Source organism: Cibotium barometz, chromosome 8, assembly GCF_041138505.1.
Source record: "Cibotium barometz isolate CiBa-2024 chromosome 8, ASM4113850v1, whole genome shotgun sequence".
Taxonomy (NCBI): domain Eukaryota; kingdom Viridiplantae; phylum Streptophyta; class Polypodiopsida; order Cyatheales; family Cibotiaceae; genus Cibotium; species Cibotium barometz.
Window position 1 is genome coordinate 21,685,046 of NC_141053.1, and position 20,672 is coordinate 21,705,717.

General features: G+C 45.4%; 1 protein-coding gene across 2 annotated transcripts; it reads left to right on the forward strand.

Moving 5' to 3' along the window:
• The first annotated feature begins 2,126 nt into the window (after positions 1-2,126).
• Positions 2,127-19,785, forward strand: LOC147636034 (ubiquitin-conjugating enzyme 15-like). Of its 2 annotated transcripts, XM_086801478.1 has the most exons (6): positions 2,127-2,341; positions 2,758-2,861; positions 2,997-3,099; positions 3,182-3,245; positions 19,166-19,254; positions 19,457-19,785. In XM_086801478.1, exons 1-6 carry the CDS (start codon positions 2,321-2,323, stop codon positions 19,550-19,552), a joined length of 477 nt encoding a protein of 158 aa, XP_086657604.1. In that variant the 5' UTR covers positions 2,127-2,320; the 3' UTR covers positions 19,553-19,785. The 2 variants fall into 2 exon arrangements, with proteins under 2 accessions (XP_086657604.1, XP_086657603.1); XM_086801477.1 differs by lacking the exon at positions 2,127-2,341 and having other exon boundaries at positions 2,555-2,861.
• The last annotated feature ends 887 nt before the right edge of the window (positions 19,786-20,672 follow it).

The window sequence follows — 20,672 nt, forward strand, 5'->3', positions numbered from 1 at the left end:
AATACCAATGAAGGAGAAGGTTGTCATTTCAAATGCAGCCCATTGATCAAACGTATCAATCCTCACGCCTTTCAGCTCATTTTGATGGTCCACATGCATACCCATAGCCACTCCTCCAGAACCCTGACAGTGGGCTGTGTAGATCCAGATGTGCTCTTTAGAGATGTTGAGCAACCTTTTTTCAAGCTCATTCCGGCTAACTTTGACTTCAGTTAGAGCTATGAAGTCAAATCTTCCTTGTTTCCTTAGCCATTGTTTCACTAGTTGGACTTTTGAAAGGTCAGTCAACCCCTTAACATTCAAAGTGGTGCATCTCATTTGCCCTTTTTTTGGGAGTTGATCTTTTTAGGTCCCACTTTGGATGCAACTTGAGGTGTGGTCCAACCTGAGCATGCATTCTTTTCAATTCCTTGACTATCTCCATTTCTTTGGGCATACCATTTTCTGTATCAGACAGAGATTGCTCAGCCTTGTCTTGCTCATCTCCCAACGAGCCAACCATCATTGCGTGGGGCGGGAGCACTTGGTCATGGTCCATTTGGTTAGTTTCGGCCAGAATTCTAGATCTATCCAAAGGCATGGATTGAATGATCTCTTGGGAGTCAATCGAATCATCAGGGTCCGAGATGCTGTCTAGTAAGGCGAAGGAGTTGGCAAATGCCCTTTGGTTTTCCGCCCTATTCTGCCTAAAGCTCTTCCTCCTATTGGGTACTGTAAACTTTTCTCCCTTGTCTTTTGAGGTAGAGGGAACAAGGGGAGAAGGCACAGTCAGATTCTTATTCACTCCAGTAGGCTGAGCTTGGTTGTTGGCTGATGGAAGATTAGGGGCACTAGTGGCACTCAAATTGGGGTATTTGGAAGGACACTCTTTGATAACATGCCCTTGCTTTCCACAGTGGAAGCATGCGTTGGGAAGGTGTTTGTATAGAATGCTTTGCTGGATGTTATAATCACCGCAATTGATTTCAATCTCATCAATAAGGGGCCTATCTAGATCCACTTCCATAAGGACCTGAGGATGCCAAGCCGGGTTGTAGTCATTCTTGGGTCGGGTTGTAGTCATTCTTGGGTCCCATGCCAAGCCGGGTTGTAGTCATTCTTGGGTCTCATGCCAAGCCGGGTTGTAGTCATGGGTTGTAGTCATTCTTGGGTCTCATGCCTAGCACTTTCCCTATGGGGGAAACAATTTTTTTAAGCTGAGGGTACAAGTAAAAAGGCAGGTTAGGAAGCTCAACCCACACAGGGCAGGTTGAACAGGGCAGGTTGAGGGTTTTGGACCTTAAGGGTTAAAGTTTTTTGGACCAACTGAAGAAACAGAAGGGGATGTTCCTGTACATCCATTACCTGAACCTAGGACCTTAAGAGCCATATTTGGGTCCTTGAATAGAAAGAGGAAACAGAAGGGGATGTTCCTGTACATCCATTACCCTGAACCTAGGACCTTAAGAGCCATATTTGGGTCCTTGAATAGAAAGAGGAAATCCAGTTGTCTTTGGCCCAAACAGTAACCCAACTAAACAACGGGCTACGTAATCAGTTTCCAAAGATTGAACCAGCTCTGGTGGAAGACAAACCACAGGATTAATGGAAGTGGGATTACTTGATGTGGCCATTACCTTTGTTGGAGCTTGCTTGTTGATTTGAACCTCTTCTTCGACTTGTTTCTGCAGCAGCAGCATCAGATTTAGCTCTTCCACTTGGGCTCTGGAATCTTCCAGTTGTTTTTTGGTGTCCATGAAGTCTTCTAACACTTGCTCATATTTCAGCATGGCATCTCTATTGCCATCCATGGCCGAGGACCATTATAGGAACTGATGAAAAGCAGCTTGTGTGTTGTTAACATGCGGAGAAGACTGAGCAGTCCCAGAGCTAGTCCCATGTGCTCTGAGCAGAGTAGGGGCTCCCCTCCACTCGGTGCCCATGCACCTGAGGGGGGGAGTGCTGTTGAGAGCGATGAGGGTACACAGAGAGTTTCGAGCCTTTGGACAGCAGAGCCCGCCATCGCCCACAAACTGTCCGCGCAACGGTTCAGAAGCGAGTTCGTTTTGCTACAATGTAAAAAAAAACCCTAAAAAAGATAATATAATCAATTGTAGTAGCGGTAAATGACTAGCTCTCAAGAGAGTGCTCCCCAATTAAGAAGCCGTAAACTTGATGAAAAAGTCTCTTGGCACGTGGAACGAGACCGTACACACACAAAGGACATAATTGCTTGCAAAAACAAGCGGGGTTTTTTTACTGGGGAAAAAACTATGGCGACATCATCTTTCCTGCTTCGACTTCATTTCTTTTGAAGAGCTAACTAACAGCAACCCGCGACATGAGCACTCCTGCCTCCCAAGTCTCTTTTTCACTGCTTTTCTCTTTGTTAGTTTTTCTGATGATTAGGTTTTCTGTGATCTGATCAAGGTTTACTATGAGTTTCATTATATTAGGGTTTATTGTGATTAGGGCTAGGGTTACTGATGGCTACTAGGTACTGGTGATTAGGGCTTCCGATGATCAGGCAGGGTTTCTGCTGACCAGGGTCACCGCTGATTAGAGTTTACAATGAGTTATGATGGTGTGTATTATGAGGATTTTGCTTATTAGGGTTCCTGGAGCTAAGGACTTCCTGTTGGTCAGGGGCTCATTGGGTTTCCGGTGATATGGGGTTTTTGGTCAGGGTTTCTCCTGCCCCTAATGTTTCTCTAGAAGCTTCTGATGAAGTGGGCACCTAGCTCATTAGGGCTTCTTTTAATCCTGATTTCTCTGCAGAACCTTGGCAGGGTTGCAGTCAAGCGCCTGCAGAAAGAGATTGCAGAATGGCAGAACAATCCCCCAGCTGGCTTTAAGGTTAATCCCACAGACGACCTCTCAAGGTAATCTGCCAGCGAGTTTCTCTTCTTGTATTCATTTTCCTGACTTTAGGGTCCATGCTGGTATTTAGGGTTTCCATACTTATGTATCAGCGCGTTGTTATGTCTGCATGTTGGCATCCATATCTGTATCGGTAGATGGACCATTGAATTCACTGGAGCCTCGGGTACTTTCTACGAAGGAGAGCATTTCCAGTTGCAAATTGAGTTTCCTGAAAAGTACCCTATGGATTCTCCCCAAGTAAGCATTGTTTTATCAGACGTTCTTAAGTAAGCATGGTTCATCAGCTGTTGTGTCTTAAACACCACAATTAATACTACAGGTGGTTTTTGCTGGTAATCCTCCTATGCATCCACATATTTACAGCAATGGCCACATCTGCCTTGGTAAGCTCTTAAACACTGTCTATAACATTTTTTGTTTAAATTCAGGATGGATTGTGGAGGCGACTGGGTGGGTTTGGAACTAGTGGATGTTTTCCTTGTGGCTGGGAGAGTTGAAACTAGTGGATATTTCCTTGGCGGCCTGGTGGATCACCTTGGGACAGCTTGGGAACCCTTTGATTATCTCAAGGCCTTTGACAGGCCATTCTCATCCATTATGCCATTGAAAAGAGTTTCACACGATCCTTTGCTTGGCCACATCCTGAATGGCACGGTCTGACTAGATGGAAGCAGGAATCAGTGCTTTTGGCTGATAACCGCTTTTTTCATATTCAGTATGGCTTGGAGTTGTGCTGAGAATATGGGCCCTTGTGAGTTCGCATCCAGGCGAACTCACAAGGGCTTGGAGTTGTGTTGAGAATATGGGCCCTTGTGAGTTCGCATCCAGGCGAGTGCTTGACCGTTCAGGCTGGATGAGAAACTTCTTTTACCTCTTATCTTTATCAAATGTTTGCATCGTCCATAGTTTTTGTAGAGCTATGTTTTCAGCATAGCTTTTGAAGTTTAAAACCACAACCTCTGTGGGCTCTAACTACGAGGGTAATGTTCATCCTTGTTTGACCCTACACACCAGGACACAATAATGTATGTTGGCTTTGATAGTTAAAACATTAGTTTCATAGGTGCAAGTGCATGTCATTTGTAAGCACAAGGGTGGACGATTAGTGTCAGGGAGGAGCTCCTGTAAACTGTAGCCAGATAAGAGGCATTTGTTGACTATGGGTGCTGTCCTGCTTATTTTGAAATAGGGCCAGAGGCAAATGTCCTAATGGCGATATGATTTGGTTCTGTGGATGATTGTGTCTAGCAGCAATCTGTGCGTTTAAGTCTAGCTTCCTGCCAGCTTAGAAATGCTTTAATAATGCAGAACACTGCGACTCCTGCAATCCAAACTCCAATGCTTCACATTGCAGTATATTGCTGCATTATGTGTCATTAGTCTCTTTTGGGTACGTTAACCCTCATTTAGGCAAATACTTTGCACGGCTTTTGTGATTGGGACCATAGTTGTCAAAACAGTAAAAATTGAAAACGAAAATGTATCCCACCACAAGAGCATGCTACGTGTCAGGGTGGTATTCTGAATGCTGAAAATACTTAAAACAGAAAGCATGATTGGAATAATGTGGCTGCCAACTACAACAGCTTAACTGCTCGACTCATGAGGCACAATCTCTCTTTCTCTCTCTCTGATGGAGTCCACATGTAGTAAAGGGATGTTATCAGTCATCCAAGATCAGTCAGATTCCCGTTATCAAGCTTAGCAAGAGAGGATGTTACATGTGCAGATGTGGACATACTTAACCCTCTATTTTAGCTAGGATTAGGAGCCTTTTTAGGCATTGACCGGACTGTTCATGTGATTTTTGGTGTTTTGATGTCCAAGGACCTGGCCGACAGCAGTGGAGTAGATGCAGGGACAGTTTTATGAGCTTATAAATTTCAAGGATCAGTTCATTGTGTATTCATATGATCCCAGGCTTTGTGGGACAGGTCATAGGATTAGGTGTTCCCTGTTGGAGGCCATGTTGGTTAGGATCTATGTACATCTTGATACATATATACAGAAAACACTGTTTCAGCAACATCTTTCTCTTTCCTTTCTGTTCATCTTTGCATTTTTGCATTGTTCTTAATATAGGCAGTGCTTTCACATGTTACAAAAGCCCTCTTACATACTTAGATTGAGACATAATAATGCCACCATCTGTCTGCATAAATTGTATACCCAAGTAAAAATGCAACTGGCCAAGATCTAACATCTCAAGTGCTCATGTAATTCAGTTTTGAAATCTGAAATTTTCAGCTGATTACTCCCTATCAAGATTATGTTATCCACATAAAGTATGATGACCAAAATGTTTGCAACATCCACGTGCACATAAAGAGTACTTTCAGTTGGACTATTGTGAAACCCATGGCTGGTCAAACGTGCATGTATCTTTGCATACCATTCTCTAGGTGCTTGCTTTAGTCCATTAAGTGCCCTCTTCAAGAGGCATACTTTAAGCACAAAGCCAAGAGGCTGATCCGCATAGATCTTCCATAAGATCACTGAGGCAGTTCGGGGGGCCGCAGGCAGCTCAAGAGTTTGCTGCGCACACGCGCGCGCGGGGTGGGGGGGGTGGGGATGCTCGCAGCTCTTCGTGGACGTTGGTCCCATTACATGACCGTTCTTTTCCTCGTCTTGTCCTACATGGATTTGCACATGGGCGCGACCCATTTAATCCATACACAAAATCAATACCAACATGCCTTGCATGCTTCAGGATAATCATAACCTGTAATTCCATGAGATTAGGGATTTGTGACAGTTACTGCATTGATAACTTGTCACTCAAGGGCCAACCTCGAGAGGTGCTCACTGTTAAGTGTGTATACATGATCAATACAAGTAATGGTCTGAAAGAGGGCATCTATGACCAAAGGGGCAGCTCCAAACTTTGCCAGCACAATCTTATGTGGCACAAAATGACCTATGAGACCATCACATAACATAGACAGCATGCTGGTCTTGAGCTAAACGTGTGGTCAAGCAAAAGAAAACATCCTACCATGCAGCTAGTAGATCTGCAGACTGCAACGCCAAGCATCAAGTACAATCACCTTTACTAAAAATCATCTCGGTTTGGTTTGGGTTGGGCTTATGAAAATCCTCAATGAGAGTTGTACCCTCCTGACAGACTGCCCACTTGCCTTCCTTATCAGCTGCTTTGACTTTGGCTATTTCTGCTAAAAGCTTTGATACTAATGTAATTATAGTAGAGGAATTGCATGCATGCATGCATGCTTGTGTGTGTGTGTGTGTGTGTTCACTGTCGCCTGCCATCGCCAACCCTGGACTGTGCAGCCCGCAACTCCTTGCTCCAGTTCGCTGCCCCCTGTTTGGCCCGGGTCTAGGGTTTGTGGCCTCGACTGCTCAGCCAGGATCTCTTCCTTCTACTCGTCGCCCTGGTTTGGGGCTTCTGTCAACACGTCGTCGGCCAGGATTTCTGCAACATAGATCACGACTGTCTCTTGATCGGAGCGACCCCTCTATGTGTGGTGTGTAAGAGAGAGATCGCCCTCGTCTGCCCTTTCTGCTGCGAGCTGTGTGTGTGTGTGTGTGTGCATGTGCAGCAAGCAGTGTGTATACAGCAGTGACTGTGTGCGCAGGAGCAGTTTCTCAACCAAAAAAACAAAAAAAAGTGTGCATAGGAGCAGCTGCGTTTTTTTCCTTTTCGAAATGGCTTCCAGTTCTTCGCAGCCTATTGCAGCGTACAGCCGCGATAGTGAGCGTCGTGCCTGCTCAACTAGTGTGGAACCTAAACGTCGACAAGTTATGCAGGAGGATAGTCGCCCTGACACTATTGATGCTCAGATAGTCTATGATGCAATGCATGAGGGTTTTGCTGACATTCGCAGAGCATGGGATAAGCCACTTCTTGAGCACATTGTGTCGATTGCATTGCCAGATATTGTATCCCCTGTTAAGCACTTTGCAGAGAATGCAGTCATTTTGTTTTTTTCGAGAAAAATGCCCAATGTAAATGATGTTGCTCAGTGGTTGAACTCAAAGTTGGGTGTATGTGGTGTTGATGGTATTTACTCTGCAGCACGAGGCTTTTATGAGGTTTTGTGTTCTAAGCCTCATTTTAAGCAAATGCTGTTGGAAAAATCACCATTGTACTCAGGGGGGCACAAATGACTTATGTAATGCCATTGTCACCTACAAAGGATTATCAAAGTTTGATGTCATAAATGCCCGGTGTGGTTGGAGGTTGTGGATTTTCCCAAATGCCTCGGGGCTGCTTTGCCACAGATTGCTACCAGTTTGGGAAAAGGTATTTGTCCTCCGAGGCCAAATGGCAATGGGAATAGGTTTTGCATTCTCTGGGATACATGGGATACGGATGTACCCACTCCTCCCTAGATTATGCTGCAGATTGATGACCTTAACATGGGTCCTGCGTTTTTTGAGTTGAAATGGGACACATTTGTAGGTGCTTGTTACACATGCAAAAAATTTGGACACATGGCCTTGGAATGCCTGGGAACCACCAACATCAGTACTGGAAAGTTTCACCATCAAGTGGCAAGCTATCCACCTTTTGGTCGGGGAAAGTGTCACCAATTGGCCGACCATTTGGTCCATCTCCAGTTTTTGCGTCTCGTTCACTTGAGGCCAGGCCGGTGTCTCATGTGAAGAGGCCAGTATTTTGCTGACATGGACGGGAGCCAGATTAGTGCCACCCGTGTGTTAGCAGGATGGTGTCGTATGGACGGGAGTCAGACCAGTGCCACCCGTGTATGACCTGGACTGTGTTCGACCCATGGGACTGTCACGCCATGGAAGAGCCAGTATTCGTGCTGTGTTTTGCCTATGGGACTGTCACACCATAGGGAGACTCGTGCCTGGAACTGTGGCTTACCTGTGGGACTGTCACTCCATAGGAAGACCAGGTTTTTATGTTTTTATGTCGTGCCAGTTTTGTGTCGACAGATATTTTGTACTTGTTCCATGAACGGGAGATATGTCCATGTTACTATTTGCACATGCACACATGATTTGCATGCTTGAAACTGTTTTCGCATGACATGTATTTGTGTGTTTGCTTGCTTGACGTGTTACTTACTGAGCGGGGACGCCTGCCAGTGAGTCGTGAAGTCTGCTCTGTATTCTGACGAGTTTTGGTGCATGTGAACAGGTGGTAAGTATGTCGCACTTGTTGTTTTAATGTTTTATATTCTTACCCTTTAATTTATAAGTTAGGTGTTCACATTTATTTAAAAGTGGGCACCCCCTTTGGGCACCCACTTAGGGGCCAAGGTGGGGAGCCCCACTTTTAAGTGAGTGTGGGGGTGGGCATGGTCACCTACCCCCACTAGTTCCCCCACATGCATGCGTGGGTATCACCAAAGTAAAACTTCACCTTAATTTTTATTAAAAAAAAGCTCCCTTCTTCAAGCGTGAGCAGCATCCGCTTCGTGGAAAAACCAGCTGCTGCTGGCGATCATCTCTCCCTCTGGCGCATGTTTTTCATGAAGGCGAAGTATCCTCTACTGCTGGCTGCGCCTGCCTCTCTACAGGCGGCTGAATACTGTTGCTGGTGGCTGCGTTGAATCTTGCAGGGGACTGCTTATGCTGCTGCTGCCTGCGCCAGCTCTTCTATAGACGGCTGTAACTCCAACCAGCGCTGATTACAGGTGCCGTCTATACTTCAGCTGCACCTCAGCCTCTCCTGCAGGCGGCTGTCACCTCCACAAGGTTGCACAGCTGCAGCTGCTCCCACAGGCGGCTGAATTTCAGCAGGCTGCGTTGTCCTCACCTCCACGTTGAAGTTATCTGCAGATAACCCATCTTCTACGAGCTATCACCTCCAATAGGTTGAGCTGCTGTACAGGCCAGAGGCAGCTGCCTTTTCCTCTGCAGGCGACCATAACAAGCAAGTTGTGCAACCTCTCCTTCTCCTCCTCTGCACAGTAGCTACTAACAACAGAAGGATACAATTGGCTGCACCTCCACGCCATCTTCCTTCCTCCACGCTGCAGCCAGGCCTCTCCGCCCTTGTAAGCTGTACTTCTTCTCTCACAGCAAGCGGCTGTACCCTTCGTGGTGGTGCTTGTCTTGTTAGTTCTACACGAGGCAACTCTTTCTTCAACAAGGGTGGCTTCATATTCTACACAAACACCACAAGTATTGGTTTTCTATCAACCATTTACAAGTAAGTGATTTTTCAGATTTGAAATAGTATTTTATGTTTAAATCTGATAAAGGATTCATCCCGCTCGGCCAACACCCGTTCGGTGCCGGGTTGTCCAAGCTATATTGGCGAACCTCGGTCCAAAGGTGTTGAGATCGGGAGAGCCAGGCGTTAGTACGAGAGCGCCTGTTTGTGCGTGGTCTCGGAACACCAATGAGGCGCTCTCCGTGAGTCCAGTAAAAGCACAGGACCGTAGAGATTGGATCACACTAGTGGTCGTTCTGCTTCGAGCTTCTACATCGAAATTCGAGCCTATTTGTTTGGTACTGTTTTCATATGTACATGGACATTATCTGGTTCTTGGAACCCGTGGAGCATTGTATTTATTAAATACTCCCAATAAATATATCATATATTGAGGGGGGGTCGGCCCTTTCCGGCCCCAGTGCTAGTGTCCATCTTTCCATTTCATTTCATTTAAATTTCAAGTTGTTTTAAGTTGTCCATTTCAAATTTGTGGTTTTAAAGTTGTGCTATTAAGCGTGTGGGTGTCCAACGGAGTCTTTCCCACTTGACGGGATCGGTTTCATTGGTATCAGAGCACGGTTGTTTCCCTCTTCCTAGTGGGGAAACGAACCTGTGTACTGGACATCCCGCTTTTAGCAAACTTAAAACACAATGGACAGCCAAGGCAACCCTTTGGAAGTGCCAAATTCGAGGGGTCCATCTAGTGCTTCTCGTGGGTCTGATGCCCTGCATGGTAGGCACAAGCCCCTTGAAAGGGTTCTTGATAGTGAATCAAAGGGACAACTGTCTCCAAGAAAGACAGTTATGCTTGAACAAGAGCCTGATGCTATGAGGGCTGAAATGGAACATATGAGAAAACTTTTGCAGGCTCAAGAGCAAGAGTTAAAGTTTTTGCATGAAGATCTCCATCTGCAAAGTGCTATTGAAGCCAGGAAGGCTGATGCTATGGTAGATGTAACTTTTGAATCAATGGCTCGTGAAGTGGGCAAGAAACCAAGGGAGTTGGCACTTGCCTACCTCCTCCGCAAAGGTGATATCAAAGAGGGGGATGACGGAGAGCTGAAATTCAGAAATCCACCTCGTTTGAAGCATGGAGATCCCGCATCCCAGAGGCTGAAATCTTTTATGCAAAAGGAAGAGGTGACTGTCACCTCTCGTCATGCATCCTCTCCACAAGGCACAAAGCCTGATAGATTTATGTATGCCAGTGCTCATGGAGGGCATGAAAGTCACATGCATGCCAGACATGTATCTCATGGTGACAGGTCTACTTCCAGAAAAATTTTGCCTTCTGAGTTGTCTCATGGAGAGACAATGCCATATGCAGGTAAGTCACATGCATCTGAGTTTCGAGTTCGTGGAGCACATGCCACAGTGTCCCATGAAGCTTCTATGACGGTCCATGGAGCCCATGCAGATAGGGCTACCCCGTTGGATAAGGGGAAAAGAAAAAGAGAAGACCATGAGCCTCATGCCAGGAAGCTCAAGGAATTCAAAGCAGGTGATAACAAATTTGATGTCTTTCATGGTGAACATGATGCTTCTAAGGTGTTAGCGTTTGTGGCACAGTTCGACATTGCTTTTAGCGATGAGGACTTTATAGAAAAATCAAAGGTGCGCCATGCTAGCATGTTTTTGAAAGGGACTGCTGCCCATTGGTGGATCACTGAAAAGATCACCAAGGATCCCATCTCTACTTGGAAGGAATTCAAAGATAGATTTTATGCTCAGTTCTTGCCACCCAATGCGGAGCAAACTCTCACTCAAAAGTGGGACAGGCTGGAACAAAAAGATAATGAGAGTGTGCAACAGTATGTTAACAAATTTTGGAAAGTGTTGCTGGAAGTGACTCCCTTCATGCAAATCACAGAGGATGAAAGAAAGAGGAAGTTTCGTTCTGGACTGCAACCAGCATATAGATCGGGTATTGAATTGCACCCAAAACATACGTTGCAACAACTCACAGCTACTGCTCTTGCTACAGAGCAATTGGTGCTCAAGATTAAGCAGGATCAAGGAGGTTCCAAGGGGAAGGACAAGGCTGTCCCAAATCAGTAAAAGGGTGGACAGCCACCTAAAAAGAACTTCCGGGAGCCCTACAAGGGTGGTAAAGCTGAAAATAACACATCTAAAGAACAGAGCCCAAGGAAGAACAAATTTGGACTAACCCCGGAGCAAAGAGAGCAATATGCCAAGGATGGAAAATGCTTTTCTTGTGGTAGCAAAGACCACATGTTTCGGCAATGCCCAGATCGCAAATCAAAGCACGAGGATAAGCACACCAAAGCTAATGTACATGCAGTTCCTGATGTGCAAGGAAATACAGGTCATGATGCAAAAGAGCGTATGGTTTGCAAGGCTTGGGGGCAAATCAAGGATCAGCCCGCACTCTTCATGTTTGATGGCTGTGCAACTGACAATTTCATCTCTATGCAAATGGCAGCTGCATTGGGTATTGAGGTCGAGTATATGGGACCTCGGATTGAAGCCGAAGCTGCATTTATTGGTAAAGAGGTGTAGGTTACCCCTTTGATAGGGAAGTTGCGCATCCATATACAGGGCTACCTTGATAATGAGCATTTCTTAGTTGCTCCACTGAATGGATGTGATGTATTGTTGGGCAAGCCGTGGCACCATAGGCTTGAGCCCCGCAAAGATTACAAGTCTAATATGATTTCTTTTATGCATAAAGGCCGCATGCATTTTATTGATGCTGGCTTGGTAATGCCTTTTGGTCTCACCAATGCTCCTGCTACTTTTAATCGTATGATGGATAGGATATTCCGACCCCATCGCAAGTTTACAGGAGTCTTCTTTGATGATATCTTGGTTTTCTCCAAGAATGAGCAGGAACACAGAACTCAGTTGGTCACAGTGTTCGAAGAGTTGCGGAAGCATAAACTTTTCGTCAATGCCAAGAAAAGTGAGTTTTTCCTTTCAGAGATTCATTATCTGGGACATATTGTATCCAAGGATGGAGTTACAATGGATCCTGCAAAGATAGAGACTATTCGGAATTGGCCCGAATTGCAAAACGTACATCAAGTACGTAGCTTTCTGGGATTATGTTCATATTACAGGCGTTTCATAAGGCATTTTTGCTATGATTGCCACTCCTCTACATGATCTCACGAAGAAGAAAACTGCTTTCAAATGGACTTCAAAGGAACAGGATGCTTTCTTGCAGCTCAAGCATGCGATCATATGTGGTTCAGTATTGATTGTTCCTGACTTGCACAAGTCATTCGTGGTTGAATGTGATGCTTGTGGTGATTGCATAGGAGCTGTCCTAAATCAAGAAGGGCATGCAGTTGCATACGAGAGCCGTCATTTGCATGATGCTGAGCTTCATATGGATATCTATGAGAAAGAGCTCTTGGCTGTAATTCACGCCTTAAAGATTTGGAAACATTATCTTCTTGGGGTTGAATTTGTAGTCAAGACAGATCATCAAAGCTTGAGATACTTTCTATCTCAAACCAAGCTTTCAGAGAAGCAGATGAGAATGGCAAATTTTCTTTCCATGTTTCATTTTCAGATTGTGTATACTTCAGGAAAGAAAAATGTCGTGGCCGATGCACTATCTAGGAGGCCTTATGTTGCTGCAGTCTCAGTGGCCTCTCATGGAGATCTATGTGCTATGAGAGATTTGTATCATTTGGATGCTGATTTTTGCCACATATGGACTGATTTGATGGCTGGTCATTCACATGCCTCTTATGTTATCAACGAGGGTTATCTCATGAAGGATAATTGCCTATGTGTGGTGAAGGATTTGCGTCCAAAGGTCATGGTCGAATGTCACGCTCCACCATATGCTGGTCATAGAGGTATTATGCCTACTACTCGTATGATTCAGAGGTATTTCTTTTGGCCAAGCATGCGTAAAGACATTGAGGCTTATGTGCGTGCATGTATCACTTGCCAAAAGGTGAAATTTGATAGGCAAAAGCCTCCAGGTTTGCTTCAGCCATTGCCTATTCCCTCGCAACCTTGGGAAAGTATCACGATGGATTTTATTATGGATTTGCCTAGATCCCAGCATGGGAATGATGCTATTTGGACTATTGTGGACAGGTTTAGCAAGCAAGCTCATTTCTTGCCCGTCAAGAAAACCATCAAAGCTGATCATATGGTAAAGCTTTTTCTTGCTAATATTTTCAAGCATCATGGTATGCCTAAATCCATTGTTGGGGATAGAGATCCATCATCCCAGGACTACAAGCCTATTTTGGAGGGCTTTGTTTGATAATATGGGTACTAAGCTTGAGTTTTCATCAGCTTATCATCCCCAAACGGATGGCCAAAGTGAAGCTGCAAATTCAGCCGTGTTGGATTTGTTGAAGTGTTATGTGGCAGATCAAAAGAGTGCATGGGAGAAGTATCTTCCACTTGTTGAGTTTGCCTACAACAATACGATCCATGCTTCCACAGGAAAGGCTCCGTTTGAGATTATTTATGGCAGAGTGGTCTTACCACCCATCCTTCGAACAAAGGATGAGATATTTGCAGCTGATGAATATGTTCGTGATTTAGATGTTGCCTTTGGTCAGGTGCGGACAGCCATAGCAAGATCTCAGGATAAGCATAAAATGGCTGCTGACAAGCATAGAAGAGACATGGAAGTCAAAGAAGGTGATTGGGTATTGCTGAAATTTGAGAAGGCTAGGCTTCGGAAGAGGCCCGGACGAGAAGGATCATATCCTAAGCTTTCTCCTCGCTATTATGGACCCTTCAAGGTGATTCACAAGATCAATGAAGTGTCCTACAGGCTTGCTTTACCTAGTCATTGGAAGATTCACAATGCTTTTCATGTGAGTCTATTTCGGAAATATGTGGGGCCAGATCCTGATGAGCCTGTCACAGAAGATCCGCCAGAGATTGAAGAGCTTGAGGAGATCCTCCAGCCAGAACAGATTGTTTTTCACAAGGAGAGAAAGCTACCTGCAGGAAAGCTTTCCAGGAGATACCTTGTGAAGTTTAAGAATTATTTGCCTATTAATGCCAAATGGGTAAATGAGGATTATTTTGCAGATTATCCGCAATTGTTGCAGCATATCTTGAGGCTTTTCAGTTGAGGTCAACTCTTTAGAAGCCCAGGGGGATGTCACCAATTGGCCGACCATTTGGTCCATCTCCAGTTTTTGCGTCTCGTTCACTTGAGGCCAGTATTTTGCTGACATGGACGGGAGCCAGACTGGTGCCACCTGTGTGTTAGCAGGATGGTGTCGTATGGACGGGAGCCAGACCAGTGCCACCCGTGTATGACCTGGACTGTGTTCGACCCATGGGACTGTCACGCCATGGAAGAGCCAGTATTCGTGCCGTGTTTTGCCTATGGGACTGTCACACCATAGGGAGACTCGTGCCTGGAACTGTGTCTTACCTATGGGACTGTCACTCCATAGGAAGACCTGGTTTTTATGTTTTTATGTCGTGCCAGTTTTGTGCCGACAGATATTTTGTACTTGTTCCATGAACGGGAGATATGTCCATGTTACTATTTGCACATGCACACATGATTTGCATGCTTGAAACTGTTTTCGCATGACATGTATTTGTGTGTTTGCCTGCTTGACGTGTTACTTACTGAGCGGGGACGCTTGCCAGTGAGTCGTGAAGTCTGCTCTGTATTCTGACGAGTTTTGGTGCATGTGAACAGGTGGTAAGTATGTCGCACTTGTTGTTTTAATGTTTTATATTCTAACCCTTTAATTTATAAGTTAGGTGTTCACATTTATTTAAAAGTGGGCACCCCCTTTGGGCACCCACTTAGGGGCCAAGGTGGGGAGCCCCACTTTTAGGTGAGTGTGGGGGTGGGCATGGTCACCTACCCCCACTAGTTCCCCCACATGCATGCGTGGGTATCACCAAAGTAAAACTTCACCTTAATTTTTATTAAAAAAAAGCTCCCTTCTTCAAGCGTGAGCAGCATCCGCTTCGTGGAAAAACCAGCTGCCGGCGATCATCTCTCCCTCTGGCGCATGTTTTTCATGAAGGCGAAGTATCCTCTGCTGCTGGCTGCGCCTGCCTCTCTACAGGCGGCTGAATATTGTTGCTGGTGGCTGCGTTGAATCTTGCAGGGGACTGCTTATGCTGCTGCTGCCTGCGCCAGCTCTTCTATAGACGGCTGTAACTCCAACCAGCGCTGATTACAGGTGCCGTCTATACTTCAGCTGCACCTCAGCCTCTCCTGCAGGCGGCTGTCACCTCCACAAGGCTGCACAGCTGCAGCTGCTCCCACAGGCGGCTGAATTTCAGCAGGCTGCGCTGTCCTCACCTCCACGTTGAAGTTATCTGCTGCAGATAACCCATCTTCTACCAGCTATCACCTCCAATAGGTTGAGCTGCTGTACAGGCCAGAGGCGGCTGCCTTTTCCTCTGCAGGCAACCATAACAAGCAAGTTGTGCAACCTCTCCTTCTCCTCCTCTGCACAGTAGCTACTATCAACAGAAGGATACAATTGGCTGCACCTCCACGCCATCTTCCTTCCTCCACGCTGCAGCCAGGCCTCTCCGCCCTTGTAAGCTGTACTTCTTCTCTCACAGCAAGCGGCTGTACCCTTCGTGGTGGTGCTTGTCTTGTTAGTTCTACACGAGGCAACTCTTTCTTCAACAAGGGTGGCTTCATATTCTACACAAACACCACAAGTATTGGTTTTCTATCAACCATTTACAAGTAAGTGATTTTTCAGATTTGAAATAGTATTTTATGTTTAAATCTGATAAAGGATTCATCCCGCTCGGCCAACACCCGTTCGGTGCCGGGTTGTCCAAGCTATATTGGCGAACCTCGGTCCAAAGGTGCTGAGATCGGGAGAGCCAGGCGTTAGTACGAGAGCGCCTGTTTGTGCGTGGTCTCGGAACACCAGTGAGGCGCTCTCCGCGGAGTCCAGTGAAAGCACAGGACCGTAGAGATTGGATCACACTAGTGGTCGTTCTGCTTTGAGCTTCTACATCGAAATTCGAGCCTATTTGTTTGGTACTGTTTTCATATGTACATGGACATTATCTGGTTCTTGGAACCCGTGGAGCATTGTATTTATTAAATACTCCCAATAAATATATCATATATTGAGGGGGGGGGGGTCGGCCCGTTCCGGCCCTAGTGCTGGTGTCCATCTTTCCATTTCATTTCATTTAAATTTCAAGTTGTTTTAAGTTGTCCATTTCAAATTTGTGGTTTTAAAGTTGTGCTATTAAGCGTGTGGGTGTCCAACGGAGTCTTTCCCACTTGACGGGATCGGTTTTAGAAAGCTTGCACCTGCAGCGTATCCACTCTTAAGTGGCCATTACCAGACTGGCACTCATCACAAAACTGAGGACCTGGGGGAGAGAGTGTTGAAAGCTTATAAACTCCATTCTCCACTCCGCCTTCCCAAACTATATGGCCTGTTGCTTTGTCCCGGAGAGCAACAAAATGCTCATCAAACTCCACCCGTACGCCAGTCTTGCAAACCTGATGCATTGACAATAGATGAAAACCAAGTGACGGAACATACAACACCTGGGAGGAATGCTTTCCTCCTCTGCCATCGGGAACTATCTCCAACCTGTCCTCACTGTTAACTGGGATAGTGGATGTATCCCCAGTAAGAATGTGACCAGAATACTTGCAGAGATCCTGTAAATCTAAACGGGAAGGAGTCATGTGCCTGGAAGCACCACTGTCTAGAATCCACTCGCGAGTATATGTTGCGGAGAGTCTCCAACCTCCTCCCTGCCTGAAGAAAATGAAACATCGGTGTCCATCACCTCCAAGTGCACAAAAGCCGGAGTCTTCATGATTGCTGTTGAGGAATCTTCACCCTTCTCGGTCTTCTGCTTGGGACATTGCCTCCAATAGTGGCCTTTCTCGCCACAATCATTATAGGTCCTCTCTGCCTTTAGTTTCTCGCGGTCAGCGTCAGACTTATTCTCAAAAGACTTCTCTGATTCTAATGGACCTTTATCATGTTAAAGATATGAATGATATGATCTGAATGAATTGTTATTTAATGATGAGTTCTAAGAGGGTTCGAGAATCTTTCCTCCTGGTCCAAGACCATGGGTACAAGCTCCTCCTAAGTAATGGTGCTAAGCCTGCCACTGGTAATCAAAGACGAGTAGAATGCTGAGTACTGAGAGGGCAAGTGCGACAGCAACGTTATGGCCATGTCCTCTGACGATATCTCCTTCCTAGCTTGGAGAACTTCCTGCTGAAGAGCCTGTAGCTTGTTAATATGCTCCCGCATCGTCGACGACTTTGTAGGGCTCATAACCTGCATCTGTACGTCCAAGGAAATCCTCTTCATGGGCGATACCCTGTTGTAAAGAGAAGCCAAATGTTGCCATATACCTCTGGCCAGCGTCATATGCTTGATATGATTGATTACCTGCGGTGTGCTGTTGAGGAAGATAAATGAATAGACCCTGGCGTTGACACGATCCCACAACTGTGCCTGTGCCTCCCGGTCCTTACGAATCGACGGTAACTCCCCTTTCTCAACTTCCGGCCGTGGAATCCCAACAACGATGAAATCAGCAAGGTCGTAAGACTCCAGAACAGATTCCATCATAATCTTCCATATGCCGTAGTTGTTCCTGTCCAAGTGACGGTCCACCGGGAACGTGGGGAGTGTAGGGATCTTCACATGCCTCTCGGCCATCTCTAACAAATTTTCCATTGCGGGGATGTACTTTGAAGAAAGGGTGGGTGGGTGGGAACAAAGAAGAACTTACACTTGCAAGTGGCTGTCCAGCAAATCAGCCCGCCGTCCTCTTGCTTCTCCTCTTTCCGAACAGTCCACCAATCAGCAACACAACAGTCCCCTCTTGGGCTAAAACATTCTCGACATTCACTATCACATGCTGGCACATAAGGCTACATTGCTTATTGACTTTTTCTGTCGAATGCAGCCTTGGACAAAGATGTTGGCAGCCATGTGTGCACACATGAAAGTAGATGCTTATGGTCACTGGGTTTTGGATCACTCGGATGTCATTTTTGGTCATCTTACTGGGTGCATACCAGGTTGCCCTTATGCCACTTCTTTGATTAAAACCTGGCAATACTAGTCAGGTAGACCTCCACATATAGGGAACTCACTCCGAGAGTCCGATGTCAGAGTATTCATTGGAGTCGAACCTTTCCTCGGTCTTTAGTGCTGGATCACCCAAGAAAGGCTTATCATCTATCGACTTTGGGAATACGTATGGTACACTATGGTATGGTTCTTTCTTTCCCGAGGGCCACCAGGCAATGGCATCTGGGCATGCATTATAGGCCGATATGGCATGCCATAGCTGAACTTTTGGCTCCATTTCAGCTGGTACCCCCTCTTGAGGAGAAGGATTCATTACAGGATTGGCATTTTGATCTTCAGCAGCCGGGTTATGCTTCAGTCCCATTCCATCTCCTCACTGCTTCCAAGGCCTACCGTTTGCTTATTCCCCATCCTTGGATAGTGGAAAATAGGAACAGGCTACGGCACTTGGATAAGCCTTTGCCCTGGTGGAAATTGACTTTAAAAAAGGTGTGGAAGTCAAAGTTCTTAAGCAACGGGTCTTTTTTTGGCGATGCATTATAGGCGCGCTACCGGTTGGTACTCTACTAGCTCAAAGGCGTATTGCTCCAGCTTTATGTCGGTGTTGCCGCCTTATGCCTGAGACCGTACATCACTTATTCTGGAGTTGCTTGCATTCCCGCGATCTTCTTCAACACTTGACAGCATTGCTGCAGTATAGATTCCCTCGACAGCGCTTTGGGTGACTCTCTTGGATTTTTGGGAGATCGTCCCCGGCCTTATCGGGGTATGATGATTTCTTCGCATGGGTGCGATTCTAGGCTCTTTGGACCATCTATTCCACCAGAAATCATTTGCACTTTTTTGGTGATGTTCATCCCTTCCCCTATTTTCGTGCTGCTCTACTATGGTCTCTTCGAGATTGCTATGATCTTGGCAAGCTTTCTCTCCAGCAGTTTGACGAATTTTCCCAGTTTTTTTAGTTCGTTCTCATAGTTCCACCTGCTTCGGGTGACTATGACTGTATCGTTTACTATTTAATATAAACAGTGGTTTCACAAAAAAAGTGTGTGTGTGTGTGTGTGAGAGAGAGAGAGAGAGAGAGAGAGAGAGAGAGAGAGATTTTATATTATTGACATGCTGGCAGACATTCTTTATGATTCTTGGTCCCCTGCAATGACTGTAAACTCTGTATGCATCAGTATTTTGTCCATGCTATCTAGTGCAACAGCGAAGGTGAGTCACAAAACTAAATTGGGTGCTTTTACACATTACAAGTGTCTTGCTTTGGAATAATAGTAAGTTATTAACTAATGGGCCGGTGTAAAGTGACCTTAATTGTCAAGGACATGCTTGCCTGGCATTTTTTAATGGGTCTACTGATGGGTGACTGGATGATCATAAAGAGTTCATAAGCTTCTTTGTGTTGCGTGGTCAGGAAAGGCCTGCTGATAATGATCGCTATGTGAAGAATTGTCGTAAAGGCAAGTCCCCAAAGCTTACTTCTTGGGAGTTCCATGATGACAAAGCATAACGAGGCTATCCACAGGGTCCTCTTTAGCATTTGCTAGTTGGGTGACTATAAAACCCCTTTTTCTTGCTATTGGGTTGTACCCTTTTTTCTTGCTATTGGGTTGGCACCCGAGCGTGGCAACATTTTGGCTTTGTAATATTTGAAGGTTTAGTGCCACTGTACCTTACTTGTGGACTGCCCATGTCAGAATCAAACACTTATGCCCCTTATAAAGAGATTTTTCTCATATTATTTTAGAACCTTGTAGTAGCTGAATGACGCAAGCTTTGATGTTGTGACTTGTTTGTAGATACGGCTACTGTGAAAAGTCCGTAAGTTCCTGGCAGTAGGAAATTCCTTTCTAAAGGCCAAGTTTTTTCCCCTATTAAAGGATTTAATTTTATGTAGGTTGCTTCATTGCATTTGTGAGGTTTTATCTCAGGTTGAATTCTGCATATGCCACACTCGTACTCAGAGATGGATATCTTTCAGGGTTAAAGGCACAGTTGATGGTGTAGCCTTAATTTTGCTATGGAATGAGAATTCGGTGTGATATTAACCATTTATGATGTGGAGAGAGAGAGAGAGAGAGAGAGAGAGAGATAGAGAGAGAGAGAGAGAGAGAGTCGGTCTCAATCTAGAATTTACTCACATGCATTAGTAGTGGAAATCAAGAAGTAAGAGCTGTTGATTATTTGAGAAGAAAACGTAATGTTGAGAGAATCTAATCTAGGTGAGGGTATGAGAACATGTTACCCACATATGGTGTCACTAACATGCACGAGTGCAGGTATTTTATGGATAGAGCCCATGTGTCTACCAGGCATGAGCCTTGCCATTAAGTACCTTGGGAATGCGGTATTTGGAATATGGCTGTCACATGTCTTGTATTGATGGGATGCGTCTAGGGACAGGTGCATTAATACGCTAAGATTTTTAAGTGGTAAATTCACCTTTAAAAATAAGCAAGTGGCTTGAGCGAGTCTCTTGTTAGGACCTAAAGCTTATAAGTGGTGGTTAAATTTAGAGAAAGCCAACTATTAGTAGTAGCCATAACCTTGGAGTAGTTCAAGCAAGTAATCCATAAAGTGTTCTTACTTGAAAATGAACAATATGCTTGGATTATATTGCATGGGATGAT